Genomic DNA, 24964 nt, shown 5'->3' on the forward strand with positions numbered 1-24964 from the left:
AACTAAAAAGAGCTAACCTTAGTCTGTTTTCCTCAGTTAGGTACCTAACAGGAGAAGGAAAAAATATAGGAAAATAAGTTTTGGAACATTGTGTATTTAGAACACTGTGATAGGGTTTTGCTAAGACTTTGCTTTATTTTATCTGCAGTGCACTCTGCTTATGTCCACACAACATGCCGGTGTTACAACGGCCCTGGTCCTGTTACCTTGCCGCCTCTGGAAAAGGGAAGTGGGAATAATCACCTTGTAGCTCTTTCCTTCCAGACTAATATATATGATAATGCACTTACTAATGAGACAGGGGTTCAGTCATATTGATCAGTAATTAGATAGTCCTGATTTTGCACTCTTGTTGATGAATCGAGGTAACGTCAAGAAGGCGGGGTTCTATACAAGTTATGCAGTGTTTACCTGAGATAGTAAAAGTCGCACCTCTCCTAACCTGATTATATTTGTCACCTTTATAGGAATCATTCTAATTTCTGTTTGTCGTTGCATACAGTGTATTCCGACCCTGATGACTGCCTGGTCCACCTGTCCCACTACGATGTCCAACAAAAAGCCCACTGTCAGCGCAACCGTCGTCATCATGGATCCAGAATGTGATGATGTCGAACCATCCTATACCCCCATGGCAGTAGTAGGCCTAGTCGTCTACAACGCAATGCGAGTCTAGGGTCAGCGGTGGGGGATTGGGGTGGGACGGAGCAGGGCGAGTTTAGTGAAACAGATAGTTTCAAGGGGGGTCTGTGGTGGAAGTCCAGTATTCCTATATTATGGATCGGTGGGCTTTGGCAGTAGACAGTTGTCAATTGAACATTCTGTATACATATTTCTGTCTTGCTACAAATATAAGGTCTTGCTACAAGTTATGCAATAGGTACTTCCGCTTATATGAAATATCTGTTTTATAAAACTCTGCTGACAAAGATTGAATTTAGCAATTTAGCCCGTAACCAACATGTATAAATATATTTGACTGTCCAGCTGCATGCACTAATACGGAACTAGGAATCAGACATGGACAACCGCAGAAATTTCCCCAGCGACTTTACTGGAAACGTATGCAAATAACATGGGAGGTTTGTGCAATTTATAGTTCATGATGTAACATCCAATCATATCGAAGGAACCCCACGTGGCTCCAAGACAACCCACTCATTTCATCCTGACCCTGATGGCCAATCACAGATGACCGGAGGATGGAAGAATTGCAAGATGCTTATCCAATAATTAAACAATACGTTGTATGCATGTAATCTTTGACCTGCCCAGATGGGCGGATTTGTTAAACTCTTAAAATAGGCTACACGCCGATCATTAAAGTTAGAATTGAGGAAGCTATGCATGCTGAACATCGTGTCAGTGTGGGAACTTCTTATGCGCATTATCAATTCAGAATTAATATGGAGGGCTGTAAACATTCCAAATTGAGTAAGGCGTGGTTCCGCAAAGGAAGGAATTCTACGACAGTCGAATTTGCGTGTCATCCTTGCGCAGGGGCCATGCTAAAAAAATATGGAACGCTTCGTCCAACAGTGAAGTCAATACATTCCGGCCAGTCTCATCGATGGTAGTGTTCAGTTTTGGCTCCGTTATCACAAAGATAGCAAGAAAACTTTGTGAAACCACCTTGAAGACCCATTAGGAAAGCAACAATTTTAAAGTCTCCAATTACCTCCCAACCATACTGATTGTACTTCAGAACTTGCAACAGGAATTAAAGGGGTTGTCTCGCGGCAGCAAGTTGGGGTATACACTTCTGTATGGCCATATTAATGCACTTTGTAATGTACATTGTGCATTAATTATGAGCCATACGGAAGTTATAAAAAGTTTTTTCACTTACCTGCTCCGCTGCTGCCGTCCTCGTCTCCATGGAGCCCGCCTAATTTTCGCAGTCTAAAATGGTTGAATCGCCAAATTAGACGCGCTTGCGCAGTCCGGTCTTCTCCCTTCTCTTGGGTCTCGGCAGCAGCGAAGTTCTGGCTCCGCCCCCTTCTACGCGTCATCGCGTAGCTCCGCCCCGTCACGTGTGCCGATTCCAGCCAATCAGGAGGCTGGAATCGGCAATGGACCGCACAGAAGACCTGCGGTCCACCGAGGGTGAAGATCCCGGCGGCCATGTTCGCAAGGTAAGTAAGAAGTCACCGGAGTGCGGGGATTCGGGTAAGTACTATCCGTTTTTTTTTTTTAAACCCCTGCATCGGGTTTGTCTCGCGCCGAACGGGGGGGCTATTGAAAAAAAAAAAACCATTTCGGCGCGGGACAACCCCTTTAAACACTACTGTACTCCTCCTTGAGAGGTGCAGAGTGAGCCACTGGAAGGGATGGAAGTTGATTTCCATTGTGGAGCAGAACTGCTTTCAGACTCTTGGAAGAACTGTTGATGAAAAGGCGTCAATTCTGTGTGTTACAAGATATCCCAAGTTCACGGACTAGACCTATCATGTCATGGCCGTAACAGAGTCCATCTTGAAGGGTGAAGAAGGTAAAAAACATTTGATGACGTGTTCTTTGACTTGTAACTTGCACACTATCATCCAGCACGTTCCACTGTTTCACCCTGGGTGTCAGAATTTCTGCTTTAGTAAGACCAAATTATTAACATCCTGTCCTCTTTGCCGGCATGGAAAGGATCATTTGCATCTTCACTGTCTGAGCTGATGTGTTCTGAGCACGTCTGCACACTATGCATGCTCTGTGGAGGCTTCGGAAAGGGGAGATCAGAGGAATGTGGTACCGGGGGCCAGAGACGAACGAATGTTTGGACACGTCGCAGCAACTGCATTTTTTCCACTTTGACGTTTGAAGGGATCTACCATTCAGAAATAGCAGTTAGGGGAATGATCGCTTGGCTCCCGCCAAATTCCTGGTATTGCAAACTTCATGGCTCTATTTTCGCCTCTGAACCGACTTCCAAGAGTTTTCTTCCAATTATCGCAGCTGAAGTGGGGTTCCCATGACTTATCTTTATCACTCACAGCCATCCCACAATATACTTTGTAAGCTGCATTCATTTTTGCCGTTGTTGCCATAGAGGGCTGCTTTTCCCATGTCTTGATGAACTCTCTGCATACATAAAGCGTCTGCAGGATATTTACAACCTTTTGATGCCGTACTGGATTCAAATAACCACCGATTTATCTACAGATGGAAAAAAAACCCAACAGCATTATTTTAGCATACAAAATAATTACTACACATGCATGATCAACCTGCACTGCAGATATCTTAGGCCGCCTGCAGAGGGCTGAGTCGGATCCGGCAACGAGGATTCTCGCCACGGGACCCGACCCGAGCGCCTGCAGAGAGCAGCGCGTACTCACCCGCGCCCCGCAGCTGGGCAGCCAGCGCATGTGCAGACTGGAGCCGGCGGGTGAGTAACGTTTCTGTGTGGGCCTCTACAAGCCCCGCATAGAAATAGAACATGCTGCGGTTTGTTTGCCGCGCGAGATTTTGTGCGGCCAAACCGCGGCCATCTGCATGGGATTGCGTTTAACTCAATCCTATGCAGGCTTCCAGCGGCGGTAATCCCGCCGCAGAATTTTCGCCCGTCTGCAGACGGCCTTAGTCAGCAATGTGACAATTGAAGTTTTGGCTTAATAACTGTTAATAACCATTAGTTTGTTATCTAAATAAATGTGAATATACCACCGATTTCCTGGACACAAAAAAAGACAAAACATTTTGTTGCCTAGTGAGAGAAGTACTGAGCAGTGTAAATGTGAATTTAGTAGCTGTGAGACAGTAAAACACTTACTAATGGTGCTATAATCTGTATGTCACTCATTCAGCTCCTCCTCTGTCTATAGACTTCTATGGACAGCACATTATTCTATCAGTCAGTGAGCTCGCTGGCAGTCTCGTCTACCAAGATGGATATTAGTAGTTTTTCAGAGGGAGTGTACAGTTTAGAGGGAGAAAGAATAGTAAAGGTCGTTGATAAGTGCAGAAAGAGGAATTTGTCTTTGATAACACATCTCAAAGATTCTTCTGTTCATTTTTACTACTGCTATATGGTAACTTAGCTGAAAGCTCCGTTATCATTTAAGTCACGGTTGTATATGTGCCAGGAGTGAAGCAGAATCTCATTGAAGTTGCTGAATTTTTATTTGGGGGAGGAATTTCTTCCTGGTTAAAACGAAGCTTCTGTATGATTTTCTCCGGTTTTCCTCTTCTCCCCAGATATGCCTCAGCCCCCCAACGATGAGAATTACATTTTACCTGATGAATACAGACACCCAAGCAGAGCTAAACGGTCACCGATAAAACCACAGAGGAACAACCAATTAAATGTGGAGACCCTTGTTGTCGTTGATCGGAAAATGATGCAAAATCACGGCCACGAGAACATTACTACCTACGTGCTGACGATACTAAACATGGTACGAGTGCAGTTCTTTCAGATGAGACACCTTTTGGGAAAATGACTTTTGCACCGTCTGCCTGCTGAACTTTGCCATAACAAATACTTGATAATTGGAGAAATATTGAGAATTGCTCCAGTTACTGCGCATGAATGAGAGTGGGCATAACCAGGTTAAGGCAAACGCTGTGGGATATTTCATAATGGACGGATTGTTACAATTGTACCGAGACGGATGATTTGTGTATTAATGGGCTTAACATGAGGATTCAGCAGAATAGCTGATCGAAGTGAAGGTGCAGCAAGCATTGTATTTAAGGGCAGGAGTAGAATGAAAACTAACCGTTCTATGATAAGTCTGGAGGCAGGTGAGACAGGAGCCACCACTGATCGTAGGTGATGGGGATAGCCCTGCTACACCTCCCCTCCATGCACTGTGACCATCAGGCCCACAGCCCTCCATGTAAATCAGTAGGTGCCTGCTTTAAAGGAAATAGAATAAAAGTCTGCAATCAGAAAATTAAAATGGATTATGAATAGAGATGAGCGAGCACCAAAATGCTCGGGTGCTCGTTACTCGGGACGAACTTTTCGCGATGCTCGAGGGTTCGTTTCGAATAACGAACCCCATTGAAGTCAATGGGCGACCCGAGCATTTTTGTATATCGCCGATGCTCGCTAAGGTTTTCATTTGTGAAAATCTGGGCAATTCAAGAAAGTGATGGGAACGACACAGAAACGGATAGGGCAGGCGAGGGGCTACATGTTGGGCTGCATCTCAAGTTCCCAGGTCCCACTATTAAGCCACAATAGCGGCAAGAGTGCCCCCCCCCCCCCCCCCGCACTGTCAGCATAAAGATCGTTCTCCTCTGCCATAGCTGTAAAAGCTGTGGCAGAGAAGAACGATGTTTGCCCATTGAATTCAATACAGCAGGTTCAACTGAAAGCAATGGGCTGCCGGCGATCGCGGGATGAATTGTCGGGAAGGGCTTAAATATATAAGCCCTTCCCTGCAATTCATCCAGAAATGTGTTACAATAAAAATATATACCGGCGTATAAGACGACTCCCCAACTGTCACCTTATACGCCGGGAATACAGCGGAGCAAAGAATAAAAATCATTACTCACTTCTCCTGGTGTTCTGCGCCGCTCCTGCAGGCTGTCGCTCCCTCCTGGTCCCCGGCAGAGCATTGCTTTCTGGATGCAGTGGTTGAAATCCCCGCCTCCAGAAACACACGTGCCTTCAGCCAATCACAGCCATTCAATGACATCATTGTCATTGGCTGTGATTGGCTGAAGGCACGTGTGTTTCTGGAGGCGGGGATTTAAAGCCCTTCGTAGAGAAAGCAATGCTCTGCCGGGAACCAGGAGGGAGCGACAGCCTGCAGCAGCGGCGCAGAACACCAGGAGAAGTGAGTAATGATTTTTATTCTTTGCTCCGCTGTATTCCCGGCGTATAAGGTGACAGTTGGGGGGTCGTCTTATACGCCCCGTCGCCTTATACGCCGGTATATACGGTATATATTTTTATTTCAACACATTTCTGGATGAATTGCAGGGAAGGGCTTATATATTTAAGCCCTTCCCGACAATTCATCCCGCGATCGCCGGCAGCCCATTGCTTTCAGTGGAACCTGCTGCCGCCGGCCCCATTGAGCGCATATAGAGTAGGGCAGATTTTAATACTTGGGTGACACCTGATCTCACCAGCCACTCACTGCAGGGGGGTGGTATAGGGCTTGAACTTTGCAGGGGGAAGTTGTAATGCCTTCCCTGTCTTTCTATTGGCCAGAAAAGTGCGCAAATTTCTCAGGGAAGAAAATGAAAGTAACCCGAACACCGCGTGGTACTCGTTACGAGTTACGAGCATCTCGAACACCCTAATACTCGAACGAGTATCAAGCTCGGACGAGTATGCTCGCTCATCTCTAATTATGAATCCTCTGGGTCCATATATATAGATGTCATAACACTTGTCTGTTTGCTGGCTTTGCCCTCATAAGATAGATGCAGCACACATGAAATGCTTCAAACATATTGAGTTTATGTTCAAATCAGGTTCCAAGGCAAACATTTCACATGGAGTGCAACAATATAACATAAACCCTGGCCATCTGGCCACTCGCTAACACATTTAGCATCCCTCTGTCAGACCTAGCACTCAATAGTACTGTGCAGGGTGCATCTCTTACCCTTTCCTGCACCACAGTCACTGCCGTACGGCTCCCAGGTTGAATGTTGCAAGTGATTTTTTTTTGGAAGGGGCTCAGCCAGGTCTTATTGAACCCTCTCACCTGCCTGCTAATTAACTCATTAATAGCCCAGAACACAGGGAAAACAAATTCCCTGCCAGACATTTTTTGTTCTTTAACTCCCAGTGGCCAAAACATGCTAATCCAGTGGCCACTCTGCCACAGTATACATGCGTGTGATACAGTCCCTTTCAGTTATTTATTTTATTAGCTGCACAACATTCACCGACCCACCAATATTGTGCATGATGGTATGTGAAGTCTTACACGCCGCAATGAAACATGAATTCTGAGGTTCTGCTTATACTGTATCAGTGGAATACGTCACAAAGATAGATTTGATTATGGATAGAAATATCCAAATTCCCATTTTGTGACAGTGATTAAATTAAATCTTCTACCACAATACTCAATGGCAAATGAAGTGTTTATGTTTAGTATATATGCAAATGAAGTGTTTGTTTAGTATATATGCAAATGAAGTTTGTTTAGTATATATGCAAATGAAGTGCTTATATTTAGTATATATGCAAACGTTTCTGTACAATGACAACTAATCGCATAAAGTATGTACGCAGCATGTAGGTTCATACATTTAATTCTATATGCCCCAAACGTGAATCTCGTCACACTTTGTACTCCCGTCTGTAATGCAAAGATCCAATCCCTTGTATTTCAGGTGTCCGCTTTGTTCAAGGATGGAACCATAGGAGGGAACATTAACGTTGTGATTGTTGGTCTGATTTTACTGGAAGATGAGCAGGTAAGGTTGGTGCTTTTATCACTTGCCTTGTTGCAGCCCTTCTGTTTGTACTCTTGTAGGTTGTACTTTGCCAGTTTTCACCAAGTTCCTTGATGTGTAATGTGGATTGTGAAGGAATCATCTGCAGCTGCTCTTAATGTTGCCACTTGACAATTCTTGATATGTTGATAAGTGTGAAGGCATTTACGGATGTAGCCAGCGCAAACCTTTACCAGATGTATTTAAACTGTAATAGTCGTAATACCGTTCATATCAGTCAGTGTTCCCGTCGCCATCTTGATTTATGTGGGTTTCGGCACTGGGAAATTAAAAACATGAATTCTGGAGCACTTGAATGACGTTCCCGGCCTTAGGGCTCTTTCACGAGAACGAATATCGTCCGCGTTTTCATGGCCGGCCGATATACGCTACCCATCTGATGCATTGGTTTCCAATGCATCAGTTCAGATGGGCATATTCCCAATGCAGAAAAAATGTCCAGCAGGCGAAGATAGCATATATGGTGCGCATTCAGGCCGGAATACAGCAGCCACTGCCATAGGCTCCTAGCCTATGGCAACTGGCGGAGAAGGGAGGGAGTATACCAGAGTCACCGCTAAACTCCCTCCCCCTTCTCTTCTCCTTTCTGCCCCCTGCCAGCTGTCTGCAATGGGAGGGGGCGGGAGCTAGTGTGACTAGCTCTGCTAAGCTCCCACCCCCTGCCCTTGTTCACAGAGCTAAACTCCTCATGTACTATTGGATATTGCCCCTTTAATGAGGTTTGAATCAATAGGTTTTATGTTACAGTTTAGTCTGTATCATATGACTAGGCTATCCAGCTCTTGATTGGACAGTCATTTCCCCATATCATGCGACTTTCCACTTCTGCCAGTTCTATGACATTTGTCATTTGATCTGGTTCTTACTACACAGTTTGCAATACATATTGTAAAGCAAGACTTGGCTTTCTCAGTACTGTGTGATCCACCTTGTGTTAAGTCCAGTTCACACAAGAAAACAAAACAAACTGAAAATGGGACTCAAGGACAGACATACCACAAACACAGAGGAGGGGCCCAAAACGACGCCCATACCTCCCACCTGAAATGTGTACATTCTGTTAATCTAGTCACTCCCTATCTGAGTACGTGTAAATTCTGTCATGTCATTCATACTCCCGAAATGGCGAAACTCGGAAACAGCGGACAGAACTCATGGACAGACATAACACACTGAGAAATGCCCAAAACATGACCAAGAATACCCGCATGCATAAACTGATGTAAATAGATATTGGTCTGTATTTTGGCCAAGATACTTAAGCCTACTTCAAGGGTCCTTGTCTCGCAGGTCCCTACTCTAACGAGACAACTTACACATGAAACCTGCCTGCATGTGGGGCGATCATCCCAATAAGGACGGCCCTGTGCTGTAACCTAGGGACCTACCTAGACCTAGATGACAGATGAAACACAGCAGGACTGAACACAGCTTACACCAACAAGCTAGGAATTTGCATACAACAATGAACACCATGCACCCTGAACAGGACTGTTCACACCTCATGTCTGGCACCCTGCACAGACATGCAGGAACAGGACACTGTTTACACTGATCACATTAAACAAACAGAGGAAAGCCCAGCAGCCTCTAGCAGAGGAGCTGGTATATATGAGCAGCAGGTCTGGGGGTATTGGCTGGCTGGGAAAATTCAGACCCAGCAAGCTCAATCAACTCCCACCTGTGGGGCTGCGCTTCTGGAAACCCATGTTGAACCACAGATCCCAGCAGCACACCCTTACACCTTGCTTCTACCAGATCATAACTACATTTCATATCACATGACCTGGGAACTACCCATTCCTGAAAACAAGGTTTGGTTGAGGTCTTTGACCTGTGGACTCTGATCAGGCTTGTTTTGCAATAGACTATGGGCTTCTGTATCTTTCTGTCATTACTTTTAGTGGCCCCGTTTGGGATACTTCTGGGTTATCATACAGGCTTAGTAAGCATGTTACTTTTTTCTGTTTGATATGTGGGAATTTCTTTTCAACGTGAGTGGGAGGTAACAATTGTGCGTCATGTGACCTTCCTCTTTATGTCTTATTGGTTATGCTTTTTTAAATAAAATGGAAATCTGCTATTCTGACACTATAAGAACACTTTTGTCCGAACCGGGTCAGCGGGCAGAACATAGGCTTGGCAGTTTTTTCCTTCTTTTTAAATTCATTCTTAATAAAACTTGGACTTGTTATCTATTCTTCACCCTGGAGAAGCCGGTTTACTGCCTGGGATTGTACGTTGCTGAAGTGGGAATTGGGCAGGCTTGTTGGAGACGATTATTTCAGTCCTTTATATATATAATCTTGATTTGTATAGCGCCAACTTATTCCGCAGTCCTTGAAGCTTTTCGTGTCTCATATTAGGTTAGAGATGTATGGTGGGGACAGCATGGAACAGTTCATAAGACTACCTAGATATGACGGACCTAATGCATGGTGAGCTGTCTAGGCTGAACATAGACCAAGTGAGCTGTCTAGGCTGTCATACACCGAGGGGTCTATTCATGGAAAGTGCTGGTCATTGCTTCAGGAGGCACCGGATTTGTAGACACATGAGAAATGTCTATTTTAATATTCTGCAGCTAGAATTGTCCTTCGCTCAACAGTGCCAGTCGCTTCAGATAGATTTGCTAATATTTTTAACTTTTTAATGTTATGTGCACACGGTCAGTGATAGTTTAATTATTTCCCAGTCAGGTTTTCTCTTTAGACGTTGGCCAGCTTCCAGCAAGCTGAAGAAGAATAACTCTGTTAACTTCAATTAATACAATTTTCTCTAAAATCACTCAGTTAAGAATGTTCATTATGTTCATGTGGATGAGGACACGGCTGTACCGGCTTAATCGGAACATAACCTCCTCCTACAGACTGCAATGTTCCTGCTTTGTTAGACCACTATATGATAGTTTCCATTACAGATTGTCAGTTTGTTACTGTTATGTATATTAGAATTACTTTAAAGATGGTGCAATGTCCCATAGGGAGACCCCGGAAACCTGACAGACACGGGGAGCTGGAAGGGTATAATGCTGGCTTGTCATGGCAGCACTTACCATGCTCCATCCCGGAGGGACACCCACAGCCTTGGCCAGGGTAGCGCTGCAGCCTACCTCTGACACCCCTAGGATAACGAATGCCCACCAAACTAGATAACAGGGCGGTAATTGTCACGCCTGGCACCACCGTTCCAACACTGGCACCGATATGCCCATCGGCAGATAAGCAATGCAGCCACAGACAGTTCTTTAGTACCACAGGTCTCTGGGAATGGTCAGAGCCCAGCATAAACTTTACTTGAATAAAGAATAAACAATACAAGGCAGTTCAATCAAAGACTTCACAGTGCAGGCAAATCAATAGACTTCAGAGATTAGTAGCTCCACTCGGCTCTTACAGGCTCAAAGACGCACATATGTGAACAGAAATTATTATCTTGTAGTACCTCCACCCAGCCTTGGAGATGCATGAATGTGACAAATAAAGAGTGTACCTCTACGCAGTGAGCCAAACTTCAGACGGCCACATAGGAAAATAGAAGAGTAGATAGTACCTCTGCACCGGCCTTGAAGGAAAGTTATTACTTACAAATGCCTTCTTTCTCTCTTGGGGCTCACTCCATTAACATTCAATCACATTTGGTACAGGAGATCACTCCTCTTCTTCCATCTTCACCACATGAAGGCTGAAGGTGCCCCCATGTGGCTCTGTACTTTAGACTCTCTCAACTCCAGAAGATGGAACCCTTTCTCTCAATCACTCACATTTATAAGCTCTCTCATACCAGGTGACAGGACATACTTGATACATTTACATGCAGGCTTTGGATTTTATTAGAAATTAACCTCAAGCGCTTCAGCTGTACAACACACACACTGGAAATAGCAAGACACGCTTGCACAGTGCATCCACATAAGACAAACGTGTGACATTTATGGAGGGGACCAGGATGATGTACTGGGTCACTACAGTTTCTCCCTACTTAAGAACCAGCTGACCCCGGCGCCTCCAAAACAGAGTGTATAAATCCAGAGTTGGGCCATCTTGAGTGTATTACTTCCAGTCCCTTAAAAAAATCTCTGCGGAGTGTGCACGGCGAAACCTGTAAACACAACTCCCACCCCTGGCCACCTATGTTAGGGTAAACCCACTTCCAGTGTACTAGGACTAAAAAGTGTCATTTCTGTATACGGCTTTTGATTCATGACAGCGTGTAAGGACTGTGACTTGCAATTACATTTGTAAGGTTCTACTAGGCTGAATTGAATTCAAGGGCACTACTATTGCTATGGAGCTTCATACATGACTCTTTAGTCCAAAGGCTAGGAAAATAAGATCAGTGGAATGAACATCACTGTCCTTTTTTGAAGATGAAACACACCGTTACCACTACAAAAACATGAAAAGGTGACTGGCAGGAAAAAAAAACAAGAGACAAGTGGTATGAACTTCACTCTCTATGTAGAGACCTAAATCAGCGGAGCAGTCAGTAGCTTAAGTCAATACCGCTGTCCATGATTGTGAGAAGGTGAAAGGAAGGCCCCGCCCCCTGTGTCAGGCTAGAACAGGCTGCAAACACCAAGACATGGCTTAGGGGGACACAAGAAACCTCCAGTCATACACATGTATCATTCACACCATGCACGCGGTTTCATGCATACTGTGGCATTGTGAAAATTTGCATTTCTAAATTAGCAAAATTTGCATTTCTAAATTAGCATAATTAAATTAGACTTATTTAAACAAGACATCTATGCATTGCAAGGAATAAGGGACTGTAAATGAGTTACTTAGCATGAGCACATCAGAGATAACAATGAACACTCCTTTACTTTTCCTCCTGCGCATAACTTGAACATTATGAATGTTGCATAACTTTTATCTTTCAACATGAAAAACGAATACTTGCATTAGACAAAGGGAGAGAATACTTGAAATACTTTTTTTCTTTAAGGGGCTTAACTGAGGATCAGGAACAAGGTCTCTTACATAAAGAGTCTTTTTGGCAATCCCCCTTTCTTATAAAGCTTCCCCAAAAATAAGTTTCTCATAGGAGTTGTCTATGTAATGCTTCAGGTTCTCCTACTGAAGCAAATGCTCTTTGTAGCAACCTTGTATTGCAGCTAATTGATGGAGGTCTTGGATGTGGAAACCCATCTATCATTTCCACAACAAAGTATTTGAAAATTGGTTTAATTGAGACAAACTTTTAGTAACAGACTTACAAAAGCTGTAAAATGCTATTTTCTCGTCCATATCATTGGGGGACCCAGCCAGACCATGGGATATAGCCACTGCCACTAGGAGGCGACACTAAGCAAGTGTTAGCTCCTCCCACCAGGCTATATCACCCCTGCAGGCACTCAGCTAATTAGTTTTTAGCTTAGTGTCTAGCAAGGAGGCAGACATGTCATGTCCAGGAGGACTTTATGGCGGGCATACGGGGAGTTGGGGCTTTTCCCTGGCTTTCCTGTACTCCCGGGGAGGGCGCAGGCATATGGTGTCTCCACCACTCTGCGGCGCCCTACCCAGCGAAGAAAAGGTGGCACAACCCTGCCTATGTGCATTGGCGTCGTTAGTCCGCCAGCAATAGGGTTTCCCCCTCTGGAGCAGCGCCCCTCTCGGACGGCGAGCGCAGGGGGGAACACTGCTGGAGCGCAGATGGAGAGAAGGGAGCGTATCCGGGAGAAGGGAACGGAACTTCAAGCCTCCCTCCAAGTCTGCGGTCGGCTGCCAGAAACCCATTCAGAGGACCTCAGCCACCTTGGAAGGTCCTGGGGAAAGGAGTTCAGGTGCATTTACTCCTTCTCTTTACCTATCTCCCCCTCTCTCCTCTGCCTAATTCAATGCATATGGGGTTATGCCCTTCCCCCCCTCCCCCTCTCCCCTCTCTATCCAGAGACACTGCTGAAAAGGGGGAGCTGGGTGCTTACTGGCCAAGGCTGGGAGGGGGTGGATGCTCGCCCACAGGAATGTATGGTTGCGGGCGACCGCGGGTGACTGCTGCGGCCGCGGGCAGTGGATCACGGCTGTGGGACAAGGAGCAGGCTGCAGAGTGAGCTGCGGCGCCCCAGGGGGCGGGGCGCCGGCCACGGGGACGCATTAGTGTGGTGCACCTAGCACTTCCTGTGATGCGTTTGGACTTCCGGGGCAGGCCACACCCACCCCAGCCGGGCGGGCCTTTCAGGGAGGCAGCCAGCAAAGAAGATGGCCGCTCCCAGTAGCTCTTACAAGGAACTACTTACTAGTGAGCATCTCCACTTCTTGCCATTGGCACTTACTGCGGCAGGTTTTTCTCTCCAAACCGCAAGCACTTCCTGGCAGTGCGGTTTGTTCTACAATCAGCAAGCTCCAGGCAGCAGCACCCATCGGTCAGCAGCACCAGTCGCCAGCAGCTACAGTCACCTGCAGCGACAGTCTCCAGCGGCGGCAGCTTCCAGCATCTTTACCACAGAGAAGGCCGCCAGGTCCCAGAAGCTCCAGCTGGGCCAGGACAACCGCAGGACGGGGTAAGCCCTGCCAAGGCAGCTCTCCCCTGTGTTTGCTACCCCCTGCGGGTACTCGCTCTCAGCAGTACACGGAGACACCCTACCCCTATTCCCACCACTCCCTTGCGGTTATCTGTAGGTGTGGATTGCTTCATGTCTGACCCTAGACCAGAGGGTTCCAGTCAGGCTATGGGGAGGGCGAAATACTATGTGTGCACGTTATGCAACGCTAAGTTCCCAAGCGGTCAGGCGGAGCTCCGCTGTGTAGCCTGTAACCCAGTGCGATCAGCTCCAGGGACCCCGGTGCCCCCCGCTGCCCCTGTAGAGCAGGTAACCGAGCCTGAATGGGCTAGATCACTGGCCGCAGCAGTGTCAGGACTAGCCAGATCGTCGGCTGCAATATTGCGCCGATTAGAATCCGATTCAGAGGTGTCTTCCCTGGAGCGTTTTCAGGGAGGGTCGCGCAAAAGGTGGAGATCCCGCAGCTCTGAAGGGGTTTCTCACAGGTCTTGTCGGTACAGAAGGTCGTCCAGATCTTCTAGGTCGCAACAATCTAGAGTCTTTTCATGCTCCTCATGGTTCCAGGGAAGCATCCCGGACGTATCATAGGTCCAGGGAAGCTTCTAAGCGGTCTCTGCATACAGGGAGGTCGTTTAGATCGGATCCCTCACTGGCCTCATGCTCCTCAACTCTTCAAGCTGCAGACCAAGATCAGCCTCCGCACGGTTTTTCGGGGGGGTAGTAGCGGTCTGGAGGAGGAGGAAGCGTCTGCAGTGTCATCACTGTCAGACAAGAGATTGTTTTGCCCAAGACTCGCTCCAAGGCACCAAGGGGAGTATCAGTTTGAGGGTCTTTCCCCACCCGCTATTTACAGGGTGGGGGGCAGGCTCTTGGGGTTCCAGAATGTATGGTTAGCCCGCGTGACCGACGCCTGGGTACAGGAGGTCGTCTCACGAGGGTACGCCATCAAATTTGCAACATTTCCACGGGAGCATTTTATCAGATCCAGGATACCAAAGGACCCAGGAAAGGCAACACAGCTGCGCCAGGCAATAAAACAACTGTTGGCGCAGGGAGTAGTGGTGCTGGTGCGTCAGCACGGAAGGGGTTTTTATTCGAATCTCTTCATAGTTCCCAAGAAGGATGGCAGAGTCAGACCGGTCCTCGACTTACGAAGGCTAAATCATTACGTCAAAGCAAGACATTTCAGGATGGAGTCCCTCAAGTTGGTAATAGCGTCTATGGAACCGGGGGAGTTCCTGGCGTCAGTGGATATCAGGGATGCGTACCTGCATAATCCAATTCGCGACTCTCACCAGCAGTTTATACGCTTCGAGGTCCAGGGGAGCCATTACCAACTTGTAGCGCTGCCATTCGGGCTCTCGACAGCCCCTAGAGTCTTTACAAAGGTGCTGGCAGCGGTAATGGCACTACTCCATACAAAGGGGGTGATAGCCATCCCTTACCTGGACGACATACTGGTGAAGGCTCCAGACCAGGAAGGCAATCTAGAGAGCCTGAGAATCACACTTCAGACTTTGGAGGAATTCAGTTGGGTCATAAACCAAGAGAAATCCTGTCTAGTACCAACCCAACAGTTGGAATTTCTGGGGATGGTGTTCAACACCAAGAAGCACCAGATTCGCCTGCCGCAAGTGAAAGCAGTAACACTGGTCAACAAAGTGCGCCCGCTACTTCAGGGGAGGCAAACGACCATCAGGTATTGCATGAGAGTACTGGGCATGATGGTAGCCTCCTTCGAGGCCATACCATTCGCACAGTTTCATTCCAGGGAGTTCCAGCATTTCATTCTGGCACACTGGAACAGGTCGCAGTGGACGTTAGACCAGCGAATCTCCATAACACCAAAGGTTCGCCTTGCCCTGAGATGGTGGACGAGTCTCCGGAGAATCCAAGGTGGTCGGTCACTGTTTCCAGGACAGTGGAGGATACTGACCACGGACGCCAGTTGTTACGGCTGGGGCAGAACTTTGGAGGGACACTCCACCCAGGGGAGGTGGTCACAGGACGAGGCAAGGATAAACGTCCTGGAGCTGCGAGCCATACGGCGAGCACTGCAGTTTTTCCATCCACAGCTCAACAGAAAGGATGTGAAAGTCCAGACAGACAATGCCACGGCCGTGGCATACATCAACCGCCAGGGAGGCACAAGAAGTGCGAGAACAATGACAGAGGTATCCGGCATACTCAGCTGGGCGGAGAAACATCTACAGTCCATATCGGCAGTTCACATCCCGGGGGTAGAAAACTGGGTAGCGGATTTTCTCAGTCGAAAGACAGTGGACCCCGGCGAATGGCAGCTGCATCCGGAGGTCTTTCAAGCGATATGTCAGTGCTGGGGCACCCCGGACGTGGATATGATGGCTTCCAGACTAAATTACAGGGTTCTCCCTTTCGTGGCATGCTTAAGAGATCCTCAGGCGGTAGCAGTGGACGCCCTACTGGTCTCGTGGGCAGGGTTCAGACTACCATACGTGTTTCCTCCTCTTCCACTCATTCCGAGGATATTAAAGAAGATCAAGAGGGAAGGAGGACCAGCAATCCTGGTCGCTCCGGATTGGCCGAGGCGAGCATGGTATCCAGACATAATTGAAATGTTGGCCGACGCTCCGTGGCCACTCCCAGAACGGGAGGACCTACTATCACAAGGACCAATCTTCCACCCGAATCCAAAGTCATTTCGTTTAACGGCCTGGCCGTTGACCACGATATTGAAAAAAAAAAAAAAAAAGACTGGTATTTTCGGAAGCAGTTATCCGAATTATGGTCCAAGCCAGGAAGCCGACATCCTCGAGGATTTATTATCGCGTATGGAGACGCTTTTTTTAGCTGGTGTGAAGACCGCCATATACATCTCATGCGTTTTCTCACTAGCAAACATTCCGGATAGCGGCCCACTCTACAAGGGGCAGTGGAGGCTTCCTGGGCGGTTCAGCATGGAGCCTCAGCATTACAGGTATGTAGGGCAGCCACTTTGGCGTCCCTGCATAGATTTGCAAAATTCTATACGGTCCATACATATGCGTCAGCGGATGCTGCCCTGAGTAGAAGGGTTCTACAGGCGGCAGCCCCCTGACTACTGGGACCTTTTTTTCTGGGAATTCCCACCCTTTTATTTCCAGGACTGCTTTTGTACGTCCCATGGTCTGGCTGGGTCCCCCAATGATACGGACGAGAAACAAATATTTTTGGTATAACTTACCGTAAAATCTTTCTCGTCACATTCATTGGGGGACACCGCACCCTCCCAAGGATTATTTTCTTTGTAGCAGGGTGGAGCCCTTTGGTCTCAGGTCACAGATGACGAGATATATATCCAAAAGACTGGTATGTCTTTCCTTTGTTTACGATAAAGTGTAAATAATTTTTTGTGTCCTCCCACTGGCTGTTCCTACTGCTTGCATACAAACGAATTAGCTGAGTGCCTGCAGGGGTGATATAGCCTGGTGGGAGGAGCTAACACTTGCTTAGTGTCGCCTCCTAGTGGCAGTGGCTATATCCCATGGTCTGGCTGTGTCCCCCAATGAACGTGACGAGAAAGAGATTTTACGGTAAGTTATACCAAAAATATTCGTTTTGTCCCTTTTACACGCAAAGATAATCACTCAAACAGCAGAAAGATTGAAAGGTTTAACGATTGTTTTGCATAACATTTCACACACAGATATCTCTCTATTTCCCTCATTAGCTAAACTCAGTAGCAGTGTGGTTGTTTGTTTGTGCGAGGGATTATCTGCCCAGCGGGATTCCATTGTTTTCTCCTTGCATCTGCTTGCCTTGCATGAACTCATTGTGTATGAAAGCTTGCAACTCTTTACAGGTTGCTTTGATCAGTAAGGCACACTTCAGTTTTCATTTCAGTGTTTTTGGCTCCAGCTCCAAAGTTCAGATAAAATGCAGTCGATCCTTCTTTCAGAAATAGTAAACATTTTGGTCACTAATCATTCTATCAAGTTCTGTCATTGCTTGTTATCACTAAGGGCGGGCTCACACGAGCGGGTCGGACTCTGCATGTGGGAGGCCGCAGTGGATTCCAGCTGTGAGCCCGGTTGGTGACCCTGCGTACCTCCTACTGTATTGTGGATGACCGCGGCGCCTCACAGGCAGTCATGCACAGTAGTTTTTTCTTCTTCTATGTTTGCATTTCTGGCGCTGCTGCATAGATAGTTGAGTAATTTTGTAAATACATTACAAATTGAACTTGATGGACCCATGTCTTTTTTTAACCAATGTAACTATTAGATTACACTGATCCTGAGTTACAACCTGCATAAGGGTGCTGTTGGGGTTGTTCTGATATCTTCGCCTTGCCATCAGGCCGGACCAGGTTTTAGCGGAGTCTTCAATCTGTTGTGTTCTAACAGGACTTGCGGCGTATACGAACGCAAAAATAAGCACAACCGGGCATAACACAACCAAAAACACAACTGTGCAACGTAAACACAGAACAAAACTAAGGGGAATTCTTACCCTGAGAACCCCTTCCCCAGGAGGGACCCTGCCTAATCGGCTGGCCAATCGCTCTGATAACTGCGGACCCACACTTGTTTCTCGGCCGCTAATAAATCCCTACCAGGGAATTGCGAATAAAAGAAACAGTACAAGGAAACCAACTGTGGTACTTAGCTGTAGCAGAAGTGTGCAGCAAGGAAAAGGCATTCCAGAGGCCGGCTGTGCTCCTCAGCACTCCCAGGAGGAAACTGAAATGACCAGCTCAGAAGTCAAATCTAAGTCAGACTATATTGGGCAAGGCAACTAGAATCAGGTGAGAACTGACATCACTCACCTGACACCACACCCCTCAGCCCCAGGAAAGGCAGGGACACAGCTAAACCCTGGTCCAGCCTGAGAGCAAGACGAACATATCAGAACAGCCGCAACCCCTGCATGATGCAATGCCACACGCAGTAAATTCTGCACCAAGATCAGCAAGGCTACCTGTGGATTTTGATACGAAATTGAAAATAGCCTAAAGGTATGTTCACACGGCGGAAATCACTGTGATTAAATTCCACTTGAAATCCACCTCTAAAGTCCAAAGCAAAATCCATATCTTTTTGATATCAATTGACCACATCCGTGGGTGGAGTTTAGATGGCTAAAATCTTTTGAGTTTCTTTGTTTTAGATTTCAAAATTCCACATGCGGATTTTGTGTGGATTAATTGTATATGAAAATTGTAAAACTGAGTTCTATGTACTTTAATGTTTTATAGTAACTGCACCGTATGATATAGACGGTAACTGCACCGTATGATATCGACCTTAACTGCACCGTATGATATAGACGGTAACTGCACCGTATGATATCGACCTTAACTGCACCGCATGATATAGACCGTAACTGCACCGCATGATATAGACCGTAACTGCACCGTATGATATAGACCGTAACTGCACCGCATGATATAGACAGTAACTGCACCGTATGATATAGACGGTAACTGCACCGTATGATATAGACGGTAACTGCACCGTATGATATAGACGGTAACTGCACCGTATGATATAGACGGTAACTGCACCGTATGATATAGACGGTAACTGCACCGTATGATATAGACGGTAACTGCACCGTATGATATAGACGGTAACTGCACCGTATGATATAGACGGTAACTGCACCGTATGATATAGACGGTAACTGCACCGTATGATATAGACCGTAACTGCACCGCATGATATAGACGGTAACTGCACCGTATGATATAGACCGTAACTGCACCGTATGATATAGACCGTAACTGCACCGTATGATATAGACCGTAGCTGCACCGTATGATATAGACCGTAACTGCACCGTATGATATAGACCGTAACTGCACCGCATGATATAGACCGTAACTGCACCGCATGATATAGACCGTAACTGCACCGTATGATATAGACGGTAACTGCACCGCATGATATAGACGGTAACTGCACCGCATGATATAGACGGTAACTGCACCGCGTGATAGACAGTAACTGCACCGCGTGATAGACAGTAACTGCACTGCGTGATATGGACAGGAACTGCACCGCGTGATATGGACAGGAACTGCACCGCGTGATATGGACAGGAACTGCACCGCGTGATATGGACAGGAACTGCACCGCGTGATATGGACAGTAACTGCACTGTATGATATAGACACCCGTTCAAGCTAAAGCCTGCCATCATTATATAATACGCCTCTCAAATATGTGAATAAACTCATGTAGTGACAAAAAGATTCCAAGAGCTCTGAAACCATTCTGCGCCTCTATTTCAGCCCGGCCTTGTAATAAACCACCATGCAGACCATACATTGAGCAGCTTCTGTCAGTGGCAGTCTGGACTCATAGGAACTGATGGCAGCCAGCATGATCACGCCATTCTACTTACCGGTCTGGATATATGTTCCTGGAAGAATGAACCGTGTGACACGTTGGGTAGGCTAACATTTGTATCTTCTATCTTTGTTTTCACAAAGCGAATTCCAAAGTGTGCGTGCAGCATGTGGCGGGGTCTGTGGTTTAGGCCTCTATTTCACATGTAATGCATGTCTGATAATATTGATTCCGCACACAGCACTGTATGACATGTAGTGGATGCAGCTTACTGTATGTGTCTCTTCCGGTTTTCAGGGTTTGCTCCAATTAGAGGTATGTGCAGTAAATATCGTAGCTGCACTATTAATGAGGACACTGGGTTAGGTCTCGCGTTCACCATCGCTCATGAGTCGGGACACAAGTAAGCTCGGTTTTATTTTTTTTCCCTGTATTTTAGTTATATGAAACAATGATAATACTCCTGATTGCAGAATTACCTGAATAAAACTACTTTACTTACTGCGTCACTGTTGCGTTCACCTGGAGGCCATGAAAACAGCGACTTACACGAACGTAATATATTAAGGGCTGGAGGGGTAAGGAAATAGGGATATTCCACCAACTGACATCATTCACACCAAACTTAAACCGAAGGTGCAGGCTATAAAGGGAACATAGGGACATCAGATCTACACCAACACCAGCCAAAGACTTACCAAAGTACTAAAACAACAAGACCAACAGAATATAAATAAGTACGTACAAGGTATTAGTTAGGATTTTGGCCAAAGTACGTAAACTCACAAGTCCATGGCAAGAGTTCTCATTGTCTTGTGAGTCTCTACTTTAACAAGACAACTAAACCTAGGAAAGCGAACCTACAAGCGGGGCAATCGTCCCAATAAGGAAGGCCCCACGCTGGAACCTAGTGGCCACATTTCTTGCCCTAGATAGGAATAGGCAGGAACACCAGATAAGGACAGAGAAACTACAAACACAGCAAACATACAGGACATCATTCACACAAGGAGTCTTCAGACCTACAGACGGACAAACAGACAAGACAACGCCCTAGCGTCTGCCTACCAATGGACGAAGGGGAATGAGCAGGACAGGGCACAGGTGTCCACCCACCAGTGCACAGGTAGGACAACAAAACATGGACCTGGCATCCAGCTGTCAATTGGACATGTGGATCAGACATAGGACGAAGTTCAGACACCTATGGATGGAGGGCACATCAGACAAGAAACAAACAAAACTGCATGCATGCAGACCACAAACCAGGCAGACAGAACTAAACAAAGATCTGCACTGCATCCTAACACCGGTGTTTAGTTAGGGGATGTGAAGGTATAATGACCAGCACCCTCTAGTGAGAGGAGCTGGTATTTATATGCAGCAGACCGATAGTGATTGGTTGGTTGGAGAACTCCACACCATCAGCCAGCTAAATCAACCACACCTCCAGCAGTGCGCCCCTGGAAATACATACATGTAAGATGAAACACAATGAAGTCTTATTTGTAATGTTTGTTTTCAGTTTTGGAATGATCCATGATGGAGAGGGAAACATGTGCAAGAAGTCTGATGGCAACATAATGTCCCCAACACTGGCCGGACACAATGGGGTCTTCTCTTGGTCTGCCTGCAGTCGACAGTACTTGTACAAGTTTTTAAGGTATTGACATTCTGCTTAATGGTATGACTTGTGCTCCTCATCGGTGGTGATACAAGATCGTTAGCTCAGGCTCCGTTTACATCTCTTTTTTCCCTCCGTCCTTGCTCTCCATCTCAGAGTTCAGTCTCTGAATACTCCAGATCAGATTGTTCTGGCTCAGATCAGTGTGACACCTTGAAAGTCTTAATATTGGAAGGTTATTTTAAGAATAACAGAAACAGAAGAAAAATGCCCGATAAGCCCTTTATTAACGCAAGGATCGTACCCAACACCTGGAATACCATTATATATCCCCTTATACCCATCAGATGCTTTGAACCCCCATGCCATTACCTTTTATCCTTCCCAAATCTAGAGTGTTATTACTCTGGCTTATCTTAATGTCTCAGCCCATGTAATATGTCTTTATATGACACCATTTATTGTTGTGCTTTTCTCCCAGCTCTTCATTTGTGACTCTAGTTCGCCCATAAAGGCATCACAGCTACAAGACGTTTGTCTCTTCTATACAGGAGTATTTCAACATCAATTCAGTAGCTCAAAATAAGCAAATTCAGGTTTCATCCAGATACACCTCAGTAAATATGAAAATGCTCAGTGTTGTATCTTGTGCTTTTCGCCTCCTCTGGCAGCTCTAGTAAGGATATTGTGCAAGTAACCCCCTTTATACTCCCAGGATCTCAATGAATGACTAATACACCTTCCTTAAGTGTCTGATTGTTTTATAGCGCCTGCTATAAGTCTCTTGTTATTGCCCATTTGCTCAGTGACCAGAGGATATCACAGCTGCTGTGTTGTTAGCCGCAGGAATACTATCAATTTCTCATTTCACAATGTTACAGATTGAAGGAAATCGCATTAAAATAAGGTAAATCTGTGTAAAAGGATGTTTGCCCGGCATTCCTGGAGAACTGAGCTGCCTAGAGCAAAGCAATCCAAGCAGCATGCATATAATAGAATAAGCGAGGATCATGAATTGGTGAGCCGCTCTCCGCTCTATAATATGATTTCAGCTGTTTATATATGAATCCAGACACAATCTGGCATGTTGGCTGAGGATTGCCCACCGCAGATCTCCGGAGACCGAGTTGGCAGAGATTACATACCACATGTTTATACGAAGTACTTCTGCATTTGTGCTTCCATTCTCACTGCTGTCCAACTCCATGCCAATAGTTCAGTAGGTGTAACCCACAGCTGCTGGAATAAGTAGTCTGTTTATGCATCTGGTATTGGGACACCTTTGGTCCTAGTGTCAGATTGCCAGGAATTCCAGACTAGTAAAGGGGTCTTCTGACAGCAGTCTGGTTTGGGGACACCATCCAATAACAAGCAAAGAGCGACCCTCTCTCTGGTTGATCCATCATGGCCGTGTGTCCCATGGTCCCACATTCACCTGAATGGCCACATACAGGCTACATGTATGGCCTCCATCATGGCCGTGTGTCCCATGGTCCCACATTCACCTGAATGGCCACATACAGGCTACATGTATGGCCTCCTGTACTTTGAGCACGTTATCTTTAGGTTTCTGAGTCCCAGCGCTGAGCTGATCGCCTGGTCATCTTTTATCCTAAAAGGGGTTGTTGTGATTAGACAGACCTAACCGATGGCTTCCCCTTATGGCCCTTTTACACTAGCTAATTGTTAAGATTCCAACATCCAGCGGGAATCGAGTGCTTTTCGTTCAGTGTGAATGCCTGCCCCAACTGACCGAATGAGAATTCATTCGCTTCTCGTTCGTCGTTCAGTTTCTACGTGTATAACACTGAACGAAGGATCGGCCGTGTAAACAGACAGTATCACTTATGAACGACGGCCCGCTTACTGTGAATAGAGGTGGGTGGCCGTCGGCCCGTTCTACCTAAACAGGAATGATTGTCGCTGGGACAACCTGTTGTCTCGCCCTAAGTAGTCCGCCCTTTCACTTTTATAATGGGCAGACAACTGAACAGCACTGCTCAATGCCCTGAGCAGCGGCTTCCAGCGCCGCCACCGGGGGAACAGTGGGGAAGGTAAGTATAACAGTGACATCCCCAGACTCAGCGGGTCACCTACTGTCAGTCCATAAGCTTAGCTCATAGGGGTACAAGTAGCTGACAGTCCCATGTGGGTAACAGTATTGTATCCGTGTGTTTGCTGCCCCCCATATAGTATGCGGACAATAGTCCTGACAAGAGACCATCACGATTGTTCTTTCCCTGTAACCATAGAGATGACAAGACATGCTTGTACAAGTTTCTTTTCACTTTGCACATAGAGCGGTTCCCAGAGAACGTTCATATATTAGACCTCTTCCAGCGTGACGTTGGATACCCAGCTGTCCTCCTTTGTCATCTCCACGCTTTTCTTGGATTTCATTTCTGAATAATTTCCCTTTTATTAGTAACCCCCTGATGTCCTGAGGCTCGGCCAATGCTGATGGAATGCTGCGGATCCACTATGGCTGAAGCCGCTGCCCGTTACCTGCCCGCCCATCCATTATAATCAGACATATCTTCGAGCTGCCTGCATACTTATCGGTTGTACATAACGTAAAGGTCCTATGTTTCCTTTACATCCATTGTACCTCGCATCTCCTATCCGCGGTATGAACGGACGTGTTACTCCTTTAGAACATCATGTGGTTTTCATGTGTAAATGGGGGATGGTACAAAGTCTCCGCAGTGCTACCTACTGAAAGGTAGCTTCTCTATCAGGCCGGCTGCACAGGAACGGATTTGCATTGCAAAGTAGAAATCGCAGCATGTTTATTTATGTGCGAATTCCACACGGACGGCTTCTATTGAAGTCAATGGAAGCCGTCCGACCCGCGGCCCATCTGCAATTGATATTGCGGATAGGTCGCGGCTACCCACGTCATCAACTAGCGATGGTGAAGAAAGAACAGATTTAAAAGAAAAATCTGTACTGCGCATTTCTGACGAGGAGCCGCCTCATCCATCCACAATACAGATGAGGATGAAAGAAAGCTGGTACATGCGGACGCGGTTATGGCTGGATTCTGTTGCGGGCTCCCGCATGCCAAATCCAACCCGATCGTGTGCAGCCGGCCTT

At 46.5% G+C, this 24964-nt stretch overlaps 1 protein-coding gene across 1 annotated transcript in view; it reads left to right on the forward strand.

Annotated features, from left to right (window-relative positions):
• The window catches only part of ADAMTS16 (ADAM metallopeptidase with thrombospondin type 1 motif 16), a 298537-nt gene that overhangs the window by 88259 nt on the left and 185314 nt on the right, over window positions 1-24964 (forward strand). Inside the window, exons 5-9 of the mRNA XM_066579089.1 lie at window positions 4189-4388; window positions 7303-7386; window positions 20187-20346; window positions 20542-20647; window positions 21770-21907. Of these exons, the coding sequence (XP_066435186.1) occupies window positions 4189-4388; window positions 7303-7386; window positions 20187-20346; window positions 20542-20647; window positions 21770-21907 (688 nt within the window). The remainder of the gene's footprint in view (window positions 1-4188; window positions 4389-7302; window positions 7387-20186; window positions 20347-20541; window positions 20648-21769; window positions 21908-24964) is intronic.

Source organism: Eleutherodactylus coqui, chromosome 9, assembly GCF_035609145.1.
Source record: "Eleutherodactylus coqui strain aEleCoq1 chromosome 9, aEleCoq1.hap1, whole genome shotgun sequence".
NCBI lineage: Eukaryota > Metazoa > Chordata > Amphibia > Anura > Eleutherodactylidae > Eleutherodactylus > Eleutherodactylus coqui.